Source organism: Stenella coeruleoalba, assembly GCF_951394435.1.
Source record: "Stenella coeruleoalba genome assembly, chromosome: 16".
Classification (NCBI taxonomy): Eukaryota; Metazoa; Chordata; class Mammalia; order Artiodactyla; family Delphinidae; genus Stenella; species Stenella coeruleoalba.
In genome coordinates, this window is record NC_137162.1 from 81,244,076 (window position 1) to 81,259,068 (window position 14,993).

General features: G+C 48.0%; 1 protein-coding gene across 2 annotated transcripts in view; it reads right to left on the reverse strand.

The window, feature by feature from the left end:
• The window catches only part of DISC1 (DISC1 scaffold protein), a 347,726-nt gene that overhangs the window by 199,714 nt on the left and 133,019 nt on the right, over positions 1-14,993 (reverse strand). For both annotated transcript variants that reach the window (XM_079901082.1, XM_079901083.1), the window contains 2 exons: positions 10,166-10,220; positions 5,217-5,319 (listed from right to left, as the gene is read on the reverse strand). In XM_079901082.1, the coding sequence (XP_079757208.1) occupies positions 5,217-5,319; positions 10,166-10,220 (158 nt within the window). The remainder of the gene's footprint in view (positions 1-5,216; positions 5,320-10,165; positions 10,221-14,993) is intronic.

Below are 14,993 nucleotides of genomic sequence, written 5' to 3' on the forward strand. Positions count from 1 at the left end.
AGAGGCCAACGCGGTCGAGGTTCACGTGAAGCGGGCAGTTTCGGCAGCACAGCCTCACGGAGCCCTGGTCTGGGCGGTTCCCTTTGCTGAAGCACCCTCCTGAGATCTTTGCTCTCGTGTGCTGTCCAGCCCGCCAGTCGGCAAGGCGGGCCTGAGGCTGCCTCTTGTGGAGAATGGCCTCTCGAGCTCCACCCAGAAAAGCCTCAGTGAGGCCCGGGGGCACGGGGCCTGGAGTGGGTAGTCAGACCAGACCTGCTCCGGGCCTCAGGGAGATGCCCCGAGCCCAGGAGCTTGGGATCCAGCCGTGACATTGACCAGGCCTCCAGGGCTAAGGTTAATTTCCGGGCCTGGGGAGGGGACCAGCAGGGCTCTGGGCTTCTGAACTCAGTGCTGGAAACCAAAGGGACAAACTGAAGGCTGGCCATCAACGAGCGGCCCCACCTAGTTCAGCGGGCAGGAGACTGTGCAGGCCTTTGGGGCCGAAGCCACTTTGCGAGAAGGGACGTAGGTGCCACCACAAGCCCTTCCGCTGCAGGTACACGAGCCAGTCACCTCCTGACGAAACCTCCTCCCACGTGGACGCTAGTTAAGCATCTATTGCCTCTGCACACGGAGCTCACACACATTTACTCCCCAGGTATCGGTGTACTGGTGCGCCATATTAGTCTAGTTCACCACCCCATCTAATTCTTACAGCGCGCTAAGGTAAGAGTGTGACTGTTATCCTCCTTCTATAGATGAAGAAGCAAGATTTTAAAAGATGAAATAATTGGCCCAAGGGCACCCAGCCAAGTGCCGATTAAGCTGGGCTTGAACACAGACCTCTCAGATTCCGAAGCCAAAGCTTCTATCTGCTACGCAGGGTGGCCTCTGCTCTCTAGAACCAAGAGATCCGTCAGCCCCGGTCGGCTCCCCATTCTAAGCCACTACGCACAGACACGGGGGGATGACCTTCTCCAGGATGGACTTGACAACAGTACCTACCTGTCCACAGGGATGAAAGATGGGTGTGTGCTTTCAACCAAGCTATTCTCTGCCAGACATCACACGAGTTAAGGCAGAAACAGAGAAGGGAAAGAAAAGAGAGGAATAAGATACAGGTTAGTCAAGAGTTGCGTAGGTGAATGAAGACCGGGAAGAAAGCTAGGTTCCTTGGAGTTTTGAAAGCCACAGGAGCGGCAGTGAAGAAGTAGGCTGAGTTCCGTGGAGAATCCACTGTGTATCGTGAAATAAAATCTAGATGATTGCTGCGTTTGATGTATTACCGTGGTCTCTGTTCTTATCTCATGTGACCTACACTTAAAAAGACATGATACGCTTTCTAGGTTTTCTTAATGTATATGAAACCACGTTCAATGGGCTATGCCACCATAGCTCTTCTAAGCATCTGTAGAAGATTTCATACACTAGCCTTCTTTTCTCCCTTTTTCAATGATAGCATCTTAGTTAAGTCAGTGAGTTCCAGCCCCAGACATTCCCACCTCTATCCCACCGTGTACCCCACTGCAGACCGGGCTTCCTAAAGTCTGGCTTTGATCATGTCCTCGCCTTGCTTAAAAATAAATTATCGCTGCTCCTAGATACGTCTACCCTTAGCCTGCTGTACAGAGCCCTGGATAGCCAGGTCCTAACCAATGATGACTAGTTTATTCCTACCACAGTACTGACCCTACACCGGAGTCAATCTCAACAGCTCTTCCCACTCCAAACACAGCCATGTTTTTCCACCACATCCAGTCCAGGCATATCTCGCTCCACGCTACTGCATAATTCTTATGAAGGAAGGGTTCTTGTCCTGTCCACTGCTGCACCCTCAGTACCTACAGCCAGGCCTGGCACTCAGGTGCCTGACGCCATTACCTGTGGCTGAAAACCTGTCCACGTCTTTAGTTCACGGGCTCCTACGGGCTCTTAAGTCACCGTGGCACACTGTAAAACATGGCCCCCAAACTCTCTGCACCCCTCCCACTGACAGCTGTCCCCTGTGTCCCTTCCTCTTGAACCAGGGCCCCAGGACTGCTCCAGCAATAAAATAAAATGGCTGCTGTGATGGTTTTAAAATGTGCCCATCAGATTCTTCAACGCTCCTCCCTTGGGGTGGCATCTGTCTCCCCTCCCCTTGAGTGTGGGCTGGACTTCGCAATTCCCTTCTAGTCGCTAAAGCAGACATGACTGTGCGAGTTTGGAAACTAAGGTCCAGCAGGCACTGTGTCTTCTGTCCTGTTTGCTTTCACTCTCAGATCACTTGCTCTGGGGGAAATCAGTGACCGTGTCATAAGCGCCCTACGGCGTGGCCCACGTGGCAACGAACCAAGACCGTCTGCCGACAGCCAAGTGAATGAGCTTGGAAGCAGATGTTTCAGGCCCCATCAAGCCTTCAGAGCACTTCAGCCCCACCCCGTATCTGGACAGCAACCTCGCGAGAGATCCTGAGCTAGGATCACCCAGCTAAACTGCTTCTAGATTCCTAACCCTCAGAAACCGTGGGATATAATAAATGGTTGTTGTTCAAGCTACAAAGTTTTGGGGTAATTCATCACCTATTAATAGAGACGCATGCCAGTTTCTGAGTCCAGGCCTTAAGAAATAAGAAACTTCCATGTCGTATCTCTTGGGACACTCACTGTTAGAACCCAGCAGCCACGTTGTGATGAAGCCAAGCTGGCGATAGTGAGGTTACCAACAGACGTGGTAGAACCAACGTGGAAGAACCAACAGACAGACAGACAGACCAACCTGCTAGTCCCAGGAGTCCTGGAAGGGGACCCTCCAGCCCCAGCTGCCACCCCCTAGCTGACCCTCCCACCCCCTGCCCAAAGAGCAGGTTCACGAGCAAAATAAGTGACTGGTGACGTTTTAAGCCACTAAGTCTTGAAGTAGTTCATTACGCAGCAATCACTAACGAGGACAGATGTTGGCAACTGAAAGGAGAACGCGGCTGCTACAAATCCTACAGCCTGAGGCGCTGACTTTGGGACCGGGTGGCAGGCCTCAGTGAAGCCTGAAAGGAAAGTAAGAGAAGTATTACTGGAAGCCAGAGGAAAAGGGACCCCATAAGATAGTGACAGAAAGTCTGGTAACATTATCAGCGAGGCAATATAGAAAACAGTTCCTAGTGAAGTTCACCACACGGCCAAAGAGATTTCCAGGCAGGATACAGAAGTGGCTTCTGGTCGCTGCCTGTGATGCGGTGCAAGAAAAGGGAGATGAGTTAGAGCACATACATTTAAATACAAAGGAGCCAGGACTTCATATTTAAAATAAAAATAAAGTTTTGAAACAAAACTGTTTCTTATTCCCCGTCTCTGCAGAGAGCAGATGATTCTCAAATGAAGAAAAGACCTCAGTCCATAGATCAAATCCAGGATGGGAGATCTAGAAACTTTCAGACAGATGAAAGGCCCTCTAAGAACCTAAGGGTATCCCATTAGATCCTCTCCATTCAATAGGGCTTCTGAGAATCTCAACAGCATTGTCCCAGCATCTACACAGAGAACACAAAATAGGCCTCACTTGGAGAGGTTTGTGGTCGTGGCTTTTGTCTAGTGGAGTGAGGGTCCAAAACATCGGCACCACCAGCACCCTAAGGGAGGCACCTTCTCCCTCCTCGGGCCTTCCCTGCTGTGGAGCATAGCTCGAGAGGAAACAGAAATCGCATTACGTGTGGAAGTTAACGATGATCAGCCTGCCGCTAGCCCAACCCATGGGGCAGCCCGTTGACTGAAAGTCCTGTTCTCCAAGGGGCTCAAGAGTGACCAGGAAATAGGGGGGTCGGGAGGTGAGTTCCCACCCCAGTTAACTCCCTCATCCGATGAGGCCTCACCAATTTCTCAGCTGATCTAAGAGCTACACAGAAAACCCAGGCCCCGTATGCAAGATACCATGCTAAGAATTTTCCCTGGGATCCTAACAGGAAATCATGCACATGTGAGAGCGGGTTCCCCTTCTGCTCCAATGATGCATCTCTGCCCTTGGGCTTAACACAGACACATCCACCTGTATTCCCAGGAAAGATACATTGATTAAGAAAGGCAAAAACCCTAACTCAGAAGCAAGGCTGCGTTCAGTCTTCTTTTTCCCTCTTAGCAAGTGGGGCTGTAATTTCAAGTACGTGGCACGTGAAGCTGTGAACAGTCAAGTCCCACATTCACATGCGCGTGTTCTGCGGGTTGTAAATAACACGCGTGACTACGCCGGGCACCAAACTGCTCGTTAGCTGCCGACATTCGTTGTTTAATGATCTGAAAAGCAGAAGCTGCCGATTATTGTATTCCTTCTTAAAATGCCACTTAAAACCCACACATGTAATTATTATACCTTTTCATTAAATTTTTATGCTTCTTCCGAAGCTGATGAGCTGTGGATTCGTTCAACCTATACAGCTCAGAATCCTTGGAGGCTGTCATTACGTAATTGGGTTAAGAATCCATCTCTCACACCTGGACTCTAGCCTCCAACCTATCACCACTTAGCTGATGGAGTGAACTTCCCCAGAGGACACACCCCAGGGCCTCAATCTCCCCCTCTGTTCCTCAGCATTGCAGGATCTCTCCCTCCTACTTGATAGAGCTGATGTGAAAATAAAATAAAAGAACCGATGCAGAGGAATGTTCAAAAACACTGTTCAGGTGATGGAGTGAGATCCTGTTTTCAGAGGCTTGTGTCTTCAGCCGACCGATTAATGGGAAGAGATGTCCCTTAGTAACTGCCGGCTTAAGGAAGGAGAATAATCCACTGAGTTCCCTCCAAGAATCTATAATCTGTGACTAGATTGTTACGCTGAGTACCTCAGTTTATCTCCTCTTACCACTCCTTCCGCAGAGGAAGGGGCTGATCGCACCCGATAACCCTCACTGAGCTTCTCCAGATACACACGAAGCTGTAGAAACATCGGCTAGAATTGTATGGCATCCAGAGTATCTAGTCTCTAAACTCTTAAAGCAACAGAAACTGCAAGTCCAGACTACGGCACCTACACGAGTAACTATTTTATATGATGTGTGCATGTGTATTTTTAAGAGCCTCATCCCTCCCTTATAGGGAAAAGCACGCTGCCCATCTATCCCATGGGTTGTAGTGAAACTCCCCAGAAAGGCTCTGAGCTGTTGAGCATGACATCAGTTACAGGGAGAATGTTAATCCAAGACAAGATACGGACGCGGCGGTTGTCATCACTCGCTCCAACTGCCTCCCATGGTCCCTCTGCCCCCAGGTACCTGAGATGGCAAGCGCTTTGGCTTCAAGCAACGCCGGCAGTTGGGTTTCAATATCGTTAACTTTCTTCCTCAGGGCACTGCAGAGTCTTTCGCTCATACACACCTAGAGGGAGAGAGACAGCCATGAGTCATCATGTATTTACGTAAAAGTCAGAGGGCAACAGAGCGCCAGACAGATTCCTGAGTTTATAAGTAATAAAGGGGGTGATAAAGAGTAACTGGGGACCTCCCTGGTGGCACAGTGGTTAAGAATCCGCCTGCCAATGCAGGGGACACGGGTTCGAGCCCTGGTCCGGGAAGATCCCACATGCCACGGAGCAACGAAGCCCACAAGCCACAACTACTGAGCCCACGAGCCACAACTACTGAAGCCCATGCGCCTGGAGCCCGTGCTCCACAACAAGAGAAGCCACCGCAATGAGAAGCCTGCGCACCACAACGAAGAGTAGCCCCCGCTCGCCACAACTAGAGAAAGCCTGCGTGCAGCAACGAAGACTCAACACAGCCATAAATAAATAAATAAATAAATTTATATTTAAAAAAAAGAGTAACCGCAGGAGAGTTCTTAAAAAGCAAGCAATGCATAAAGGAAGGAAGGAAGGATGGAAGAAGGGAAGGGAGGGAGGAAGGGCTAAATAAAGCAGGCACTGGCATATTCCCAGCATAGATCCTACAGCTCTCACACACCTGAACACAAAAATGAGATGCCCTCACACAACAGAGCACAACCACAAACTAAAAGAACTCAAGCCCTCTGCCTGCTCCCTCCCAGGGCCTCTGCATTCTTACTCCTTCCTTCTGAGTGGCTCAGCTTGGCCCTGGTGACTCAGTTCACTCTGCCCTGGGAAGAAGGGCCTTGCCGGCTACCCACAAAAAAACAGCAAGCCCTCGGCCCTCCCTCCCCTTCCACCTGTCCCCTGCGGGATGTTCATCCACAGCGCTCTCTCCAGCTGACACACTGTCTGTCTTCCCTTGTTTTTTTATTGCCTTTCTGGGTAGGATACGTGCTATGGGAGCAGGGATTTTGATCTGTGTCTAGCACGTAGTAGGCAGGCAAAAATGGTACACAGACGTTACAGTCAAGGGCAGAGCGTTCCCAGTCGACGTTGTCTGATAATACTCGAGGGCAGCTACTTGCTGGGACGTCAGATTTGCAAAAAGAGACAAGTAGATCTCAAGGAGGTTTGCAGGTTTTATCATTTCACTTCCTACATGTTTCTTGTTTTTTAAAAAAAAAACCAAAAATCTTAAATCTCAGTTTCTTTTTCTCAGTTTCTTTTTCGGTCATTTTGTATCTGTTCGAAGCTAAACTATCACAATGTTTTTCTTTTATTTAAAGCAGAAACCTCATATTCAATTGCTATCTATACTCAGGTTAATGAGCTACCTAAAAAAACCTCCAGTGCAACAGAAGCACAGAGCACAGTTGAGTAACAATGAACACATATGTGGAGACATTTTGGGGGGGGGGGAGCCCACAAAGGACGTTACCTAGAAGCATCCCTCTTTTCTTGCTAACAACCTTAAATTCCATTCCGACACCAAAATTAACCCAGTTGGGTTCACAGAGCCCAGAGAAAATGTAAAACGTCATCTCCCCAGAAGTTTCCAGATCTTGCTAGATACCATCAACTTGAAATCCTTTGTGTACCGCAGACTGGAATGGAGATTGTTTCTAGAAGCAACGCAGACCTCACCCCCCCTGCCTACAGTGTGACACCATTTCCCCCGTGGCCTTCAACATGTTCTTTTCCATTAAGCGGCTGTAATTTCCCACATCTCTTTATAAAACTTACTTTCTGGGTGAAGGAGACGGCGTGGAGGCCTCTATCCCAAAGCTCGTACCAGGAGAGCTGGGCAACCATCACCCAAGGCCATTCATCTGGAGACCCCCTCTCAACAGTCCTGAGGTTTGTCAGGGTGTGTCAGGACACCCGCCCCGGCACCAAGTCTCACGGGCTCAAGGCCAGGGACGGGCACGGCCCCTCGCATTGGTCTAAGCCTGTCACCAGAAGTCCCAGGACATTCTGTCAACTCCGTAACACCAGCCACAATTGTGCCTCATCCAAGTGCATCCAGTATTTCTGGGTTCAGCTCGCAGCCTCTCTTAATCGTAACTGGGTCCGTTCCTCTTTTGTTGAGCAATCTGTCACTATTCATATGAAACCACCTCTAAATCTTCTTATTAAATTGCAATGTACATTCTTTCAGGCACGGCTGGATGTAATCTAATATCTACCAACCTCCGGATACCCCATTTATTTCCAATGCTTTCTTCCATCTCATTTATCCCCTAATTACCTTTGGTTTGGGGAACCCGTAAGAGTTGAAAAAATGTAATGAGTGGAAGGCAGGTGCCAGCTCTCTTTGAGGAAGGATTTGAAAGAATATCAGATTACTCTGTCTAAGTCACTGAAGAAAGAAAACTGGGCCAAACTGCGACTTTTACCTCAAGGTCACCAGTCCAGAGGGGAGAGAGAGTTGTTGCGTGTGACTGGGCGGTTTTGTTCTAATTCTCTGTAGACTAACATATGCCCCCCCCATACACACACGCATTCATGTATGTGCACGTGTACACACCCACCTATATACACACACGCGCACGCGCACGTGTGCCCCAGAAAATCTGCATCTCCTTTCTAATTCCAAATTAAATTGGACCCTGAGGAACTCATTATCAAATGGAGCTTTTAAGTTTACACTTTAAAATCTTAGGCATGCATTCCTTAATTTTATGGAAAAGCAAGGGAATTGTAAGTTTTTGTAAACGTATTAGAGAAAGGGTGCGAACGAAACAAACCACTTCTGGCATCTGAGCCACAGTAGCTGGAGATGATCGACAAATCCCAAGGTCGTGTGCATATGCCTACGGGTGTGTGTACACAATATAAAATGTCATAGAAAGCACACACAGATAAACACCATCTGTGTTACATATTATGCACACCTGCACCCTCACTGCTGGGACAGAGACTCATTTGTGTTACACACACAGTAGGGTCTGATGCTCAGTAAACCCAAACCCAAGAGTCCTTCCACATATGAATACTACACAGAAATTAGGACACACCTGATAAATGGCACAGTTTACAGTAGGAAATTCAGGAGGACACCGCCACCACCGCCCCCATCCCGGAAGCTTTGGTCTCGCCTCACCTCCCCACTGGCTCCACCTCGAGGTCACAGTGGCAGCTAGGGCACGAATGCCAGTGGGCGACATCACCGTCACTTATAAGGCAGAAATTCAGGCCTGCTCTCCAGCATCCCCTCCTGCCTCGTATAATAAAACTGGTGGGGCTTCCCTGGTGGCGCAGTGGTTAAGAATCCCCCTGCCGACGCAGGGGACACGGGTTCGAGCCCTGGTCCGGGAAGATCCCACATGCCGTGGAGCAACTAAGCCCATGAGCCACAACTACTGAGCCCGCGTGCCACAACTACTGAAGCCCACGCGCCTAGAGCCCGTGCTCCGCAACAAGAGAAGCCACCGCAATGAGAAGCCCGCGCACCGCAACGAAGAGTAGCCCCCATGCGCTGCAACTAGAGAAAGCCCACACGCAGCAATGAAGACCCAACACAGCCAAAAATAAAATAAATTAAAAAAAAAAAGTTTAAACAAAACTGGTGAACCAAGCCAGTCGTCCTTGACCTGCAGCTGGGCAGGGGGCAAGGTCTCAGCCGCGCTCAGCCTGGGAGCCTGAGACAAAGCCCTTTCCCGAGTTCTGCCTGCGGATTCAGGTCCCCGCACGGCCTTGAGTCTCGTCCTGCCCTTCCTCTCTGGGTAAGCGCCCCTGGGCGGTTCTCTGGTTCTCCAGGAAGGTAGGGCGGGCTTCAAGCATTCCGCGGTTCCAGGGCCCAACGCAGTCCAACTAACCGGCAAGACAGTCCTCACAGGAAGCTCTCCTTCCATGCAGGGCAGAACTGCCCATCAAACTGCTGCTGTGTGATTTTCAGCAAAATCATTTAATGTTTTTTTCAGAAACAAATTAGACACAAACACTGGGAAAAGGACCAGAGCCGCTGTGGACATTTTTGCCAACAACACATCCCCCATCTCGGCTCAGCCAGGGTTTCCAAGACCCCAGAAGGTCTTCCTGCTCTGTTCCCCGGGGAACCGAGAACAAGAAAAGCTTCCTTCCAGGCCAGCAGACTCTTGTCTGCTTTGCTCTCCGCTCAGAAACCTGTTCTTTTCACATTGCAACTATCTTATAACCGCCCTGGTTCCCAAACCTAACACAAATCATTAATGATTAAGACCTAGCTCTCAGCCTCACCTCTACTAATAAGTCACAGGGTAATTGATCCTACTTCACAGTTTGGCAATAAGTCGGGTGGGGTCTAAGTATCTCTGCAAGGAAGGGTTTTGTTTTGCAAACTGTGGTTTTCCTAACTAACCAGACACAGACTATTTAAGTGAATTGACGACGTGCTCCCAGGGAATAACGAAGGAGGCCTCTATCACTACACAAACCAAGGTCTGAAATGAAGTAGATAGCAGATAAAACAGGCAAAATGATTTTGAAGTCCATTTAACTTTGAAAAACAAAAGATAATCATCCACTATACCACTTCCCGTCTGTTTGTGAGAAACCTGAACCCTGCCCTTCCCGAAGGAAATGTAATTAACTGCTCAGTTCACTTCCATCCTGGAAGCCTTTCAAGCAAAGGCATTCGACTGCACTGCACGGTAGCAATCACCTTCCCTTCCCCAACACTGCAGCTCCTGCTGAAGCAAAGGCCAAAGCCGTCAGTCCCCAGGGCCCGCAGTCAGGCCCTCCACCACGGGAGCAGCCCTCGGCCCTGGCTCTCTTGGCTGGCTCATCGCTTGGGCCTGTAGGATGGCTTTCCCAAGTCTGTATTTTGTCCAGAGCGCAGGTGTTCTGTGACATGAAATTAAGTCAAAAGGAAACTTCAGAGACTCCTTTAGAAAGTGGGCATGGAAAGGTACTTACCTTAGCAGTGATCTCCTTAAGTGACAAGTTGAGGGATTTTATCCTTTCCTGGAGGCTAGAAGAATTAGAAAGAGGACATTGGTCTTCTTGGTAACAGTTCAGTCCCACCACATGTAGGAACACTGAGAAACAGTGAACCTTGCATCAGCCTAATGGCTGAAGAAGTACAGTAGCAAAGACAATGCCAAATTGGTTCCATTTGACTGTAATTAATAGGTTACTAAGAAGCAGATTTTTCCCTCCCTAATTATTCTCTACTTAGGCTGGTATTAAAATCTGTTATCGTTTCTATAGTGCACTTCTACTGACAGAATGAACAACCCAGACGTGCTCCTGGCAGCAAAGGATTAAATTCCATTCCTACAACTACCTTCCAAGAAGGATGGTCTACACAGGGTACTGTTTCACAGGCAGGTAATCCAGGATTATCTATTTGGGTTTACTGTGCAATTCAACCAATATGTTTTCCCCTGCTTCTTTTTTCTCCTTAGCACCATGCATCTTCACATATTTATTTACTCATGGAATTTCTCTCTTCCCCCTTTGGAATAAGAGCTCCACAATTGCGGCAACTGCCCACATCCCCTTGTGTCCGCTCCTGTATCCTCAGCGCTTAAAATAATTCCTGGAGCTTACAGATGGGCGCTCAGTCAACATCTGCAGAGTGAACGAATGAACAAATGAATGAATGAAACTAACACTCAGACTTTATTCCCAGCGTTGTTCTCTAAAGGAGAAGAAGTATACGCGATCATCTATAACATAAGCTAGATGGAAAAGTTACGATAAGGGGAATAGAAACCCAATACTAGAATCAAACTGCTACATTAGAACTGTCACAGGCGGCATACAGTCCCCAAGTGAGCAATAGGACAATAACTTGTGTAGCGATTTAGAAAACTAGGGGATCGACGGGAAAGCTCCCTGGAAGAGGTGGAAAGTGAACTGGGCCTCAAAGGTAAAGGAGGGAGAGGGAAATTTCAGGAAGAGGAATCCAACTGGCCAGAGGTTCACAAGGGTGAATTGTGAGAGATAAAGGTAAAAAGGGGAGTGATGGGGGCAGGGACAGGAACAGGAGGTCTACCTGCATCTATGATGTTTGTTTATTTAGGAAAATAAGTGGGGAAAATGCTAGTATTTGTTTAATCTCCATGGTAGGTAAATGAGTATCTGTCATATTTTTCAAAGTGTCTGGGATATTTACAACTCAAATAATTTTTAAAGGAATATAAAGGACTATCCATCGTCAGTATTGAATGAAGGCTAAGGAGTTCTGAGCTTCAGCCCACAGCCAATGGGAAATCATACCATTTCTGAGCAGGAGAGCAATAGGAAAGAAACGGGGGTTTGTTCTGGAAAAGTAATGGCATTTTGATCAGCGAAATGCTGTACACCTGAAACGAACACACTAAATCAACTATACTTCAATTTTAAAAGTAAATTAATTTAAAAAATAATAATGATAGTATCTCATAAATAGGCTTTCCCAGGCACACACAAAGACTGGCTCATGTGTCAATAATTAAGACAAAATTAATGGCAACGTTGTTCCAAGCAACAATGTGAGAAGGGATTCAGAGGAAGAAACACTGAGTGCGACAAACCAGGCAGGCACCTTGAACAAAATTTGTGAGGTCTAAGGGCTGCACAGAGTTACAGAAGTCAACAAGGAAAGGAAAAGCAGTGAGGGCATCTGATCTAGAGCTCTGCACTCATCCATTCCTTCACAAACGCATTAACTCTCCCCTTATCTATAGGGCACCTTCTAAGTCAGAAACTTGGAGCATGAAGACAAGGCTCTTGCCCTCAACTCCTCAATGCTGCTAGATGGGAGCCCCCCTTCAAAAAAAAAGTTACAAGTACGAGAAGGGAAGTGGTCACTTAGTTAACCTGTGAGCTGCAAAAGGGGAAGGTCAGGTTTTCTGGGGTCTTGGGGGGTGTCAGAAAAAGCTCCTATGCAGGGGTTGCAAAGTATCGGAGCTAGGTTGCCAATTTACTGATTGCTGCCAATTTCTTCAACTCTAAGAACTGGTTTTGAATGTCATCACCTCCACCAATCTGTGATTTCTGAGCACAGGCAAGCTCATTTCATTTGCAAATGCCCTGAAACTGGTGCAGGTACATTCTAAGCAAAGTCATCCCCACTTTAGACCTACATTCAGCAGAGGAGGGTGTCCCAGGGAAGCTGAGGTCAGCCCAGATGACAAACCGCAGGGCACATGGCAGCAGATTTTTCTGAATTCAGGAGTCGCGGTATGACGAAAATCAGTGTGATCGATGGGAACAGTGGGATCCCGCCTGGAGAATTCTAGACACTGGCTGCGTGGAGATTGGGTCTTTTGAAGGGAGGTAGGTCTGAAGGGCAGGCTAACGTCTAGAGCAGGGAGCTGAGCAAGACGCTGGAACTGCTGGGGAGAGATGGGCAAAGGATATCCGAGATGGGCCCCGACTGATTCTAGTGGCAGCACCACTCTGCGCTGGTGCTGTCAGGGCTCCAAACTTGGGCAGAAATGCACAGCCTCTGTCAGGCTCATGGGAGTTCATTCAACTAACGCCTTCTCAATAAACGGTTTTCCACAAAATTGATCCTATATTTAATAGTATCTTTTTTTTAATGTGGAATCTAAAAAAAAAAAGATACAAATGAACTTATTTACAAACCAGCAACAGACTCACAGACTTAGAAAACAAACTTATGGTTACCAAAGGGGAAAGCTGGAGGAGATGGATAAATTAGCAATTTGGAATTAACACATAAACACAACTATATATAAAATAGATAAATAGCAAGAACCTACTGCATAGCACAGGGAACTCTACTCAGTATCTTGTAATAACCTATATGGGAAAAGAGTTTGAAACAGAATGTATTGATATATATGTATAACTGAATCACTTTGCTGTACACCTGAAACTAACACAACATTGTAAATCAGCTATACTTCAATAAAAAATCAATTAATTTAAAATAATAAGAATAATAGTATCTTATAAATAGGTTTTCCCAGCCTCACACATAGAGACACGTGGAGAAGACGGTCATTTACGAGCCAAAGAGAGATGCCTGGAGCCGATCCTTCCCTCACGGCCTCGGAAGGAACCAACGTTGCCCACGCTTTGATCTTGGACTTCCAGCCTCCAGAACTGTGTTTAAGCTCCACAGTCTGTGGTCCTCGTCATGGCAGCCCTAGCAAACTAATACATGTGGGATTTTCCATTTTCAATAGTACGGTTAATCACATGTGTTATTAATATTCTACACGCTGGTGCTCCAGGGTCCAAAGAAAAACAGTATACACTGTGTGGCAGCCACCGGACGACAGGAGACAAGATGCCTCTTCTGTTTGCTTCAGACTAATAGATGGTTTCATTTTCAACCCACCCAAGTGGGAGACTGAGAGCCCCTCCAACCACAGAGTGTAAATATTCTTGTCTTACAGTGTAGGCGCTAAAGACTTCACAGGTGGCTATAGGAAAATTGTATGTGAGAATGTCTTTGAGTTTTTAAAAAAATGATTATGGGGCCATTGGGTTAGTACAGAAGCTCACAAATGCCTTAGCTTCAGGTTAGGTGTGCAAAGGGGCTCCCATAAATCCTCCTGCAATATCACAAGAAAAACACTCCCATGGATGTCGAAAATATCAATAATAAAACATTCGATATGGGGAGGGACACACTGCTTTCCAGCAATCATGAGAAGGCAAGTGGAACTGAAGTCAGTCATAGTAACTAATCTAAAGACTTGGCCAAGGGCCAGAACGAGACATTTATAGGGAAGCGTATCAGCCAGACGATTTGGGTTCAATGACTCAGGGTGAGACACAGTTCTGAGGAAGAAAGGTCCGACCAGAGGAGCACCTCTGCTGCTGCCATGCTGGCCCAAGCCACGGACACCCTCCTCTGAAATGCCCCAGTGGCCTCTGAACTGGTCCCCTGCTTTTTCCCTCACCCCTCTACAGTTTATTCTTAAGCCTGTAGCCAGAGCGAGAATTCTCAAGCACCGCAGTGCAAATCCCTTCTCTAATGCACCCAGGTAAAGCCACATCCAACGAGGACCAACACGGCCCATCTCCCATCACCTCTCTGACCTCGCCTCCTACGACAACCTCCTCTGCTCGCTCTGCCCGGCCACAGAGGCCTCCTGCCTCGAATCCACCTTGGCTGGCGCAGACCCCTCTGCCTGGACGCTCGACCGCCCCCCACCTAGACACACGCCAGGCCAACTCCCTCCTACCTTCCAGTCCTTCCTCTACTCTAACCCCTCAGGGAGCCCAGGCTGACGACTTAAGTGCATCTAAATCCCGTCTCCTAGAAGTCCTGGCCTCTTTGACTTATCTGTTTTGGCTGGTTTCTTTTCATAGACTGTGTACGGGTTGAATTGTGTTAAAGTCCTATGTTAAAGAGCTAACCCCCCATATCTCAGAATGTCACCTTACTTGGAAACAGGGTCACTGCAAATGTAACTAGTTAAGACGAGTTGCTAGGGTGGGTCCCGCGCCCATATGACTGGCGGAGAATCTGGATTCAGAAGCACACGTGGAGGAAAGACAGTGTGAAAAGACACGGGGAGAAGATGGTCATCTACAAGCCGAGGAGAGACTTGGGACAGACCCTTCACTCAAAGCCCTCGCCCACCGTCACCTTGATCTTGGACATCTAACCACAATAAACGTCTGTGTTTAAGCCACCCACCTGCAGTACTTTCTTGTGGCATCGCTAACAAATTACTACAGACTGGCGAGGGAGGGGAGACACGTGGAGAGCCAGAGGCTGGAAGTAAGGTCCATGGCTGTGCAGAGGGCAGCCGGAGGTCTCAGCCTGGAGCCC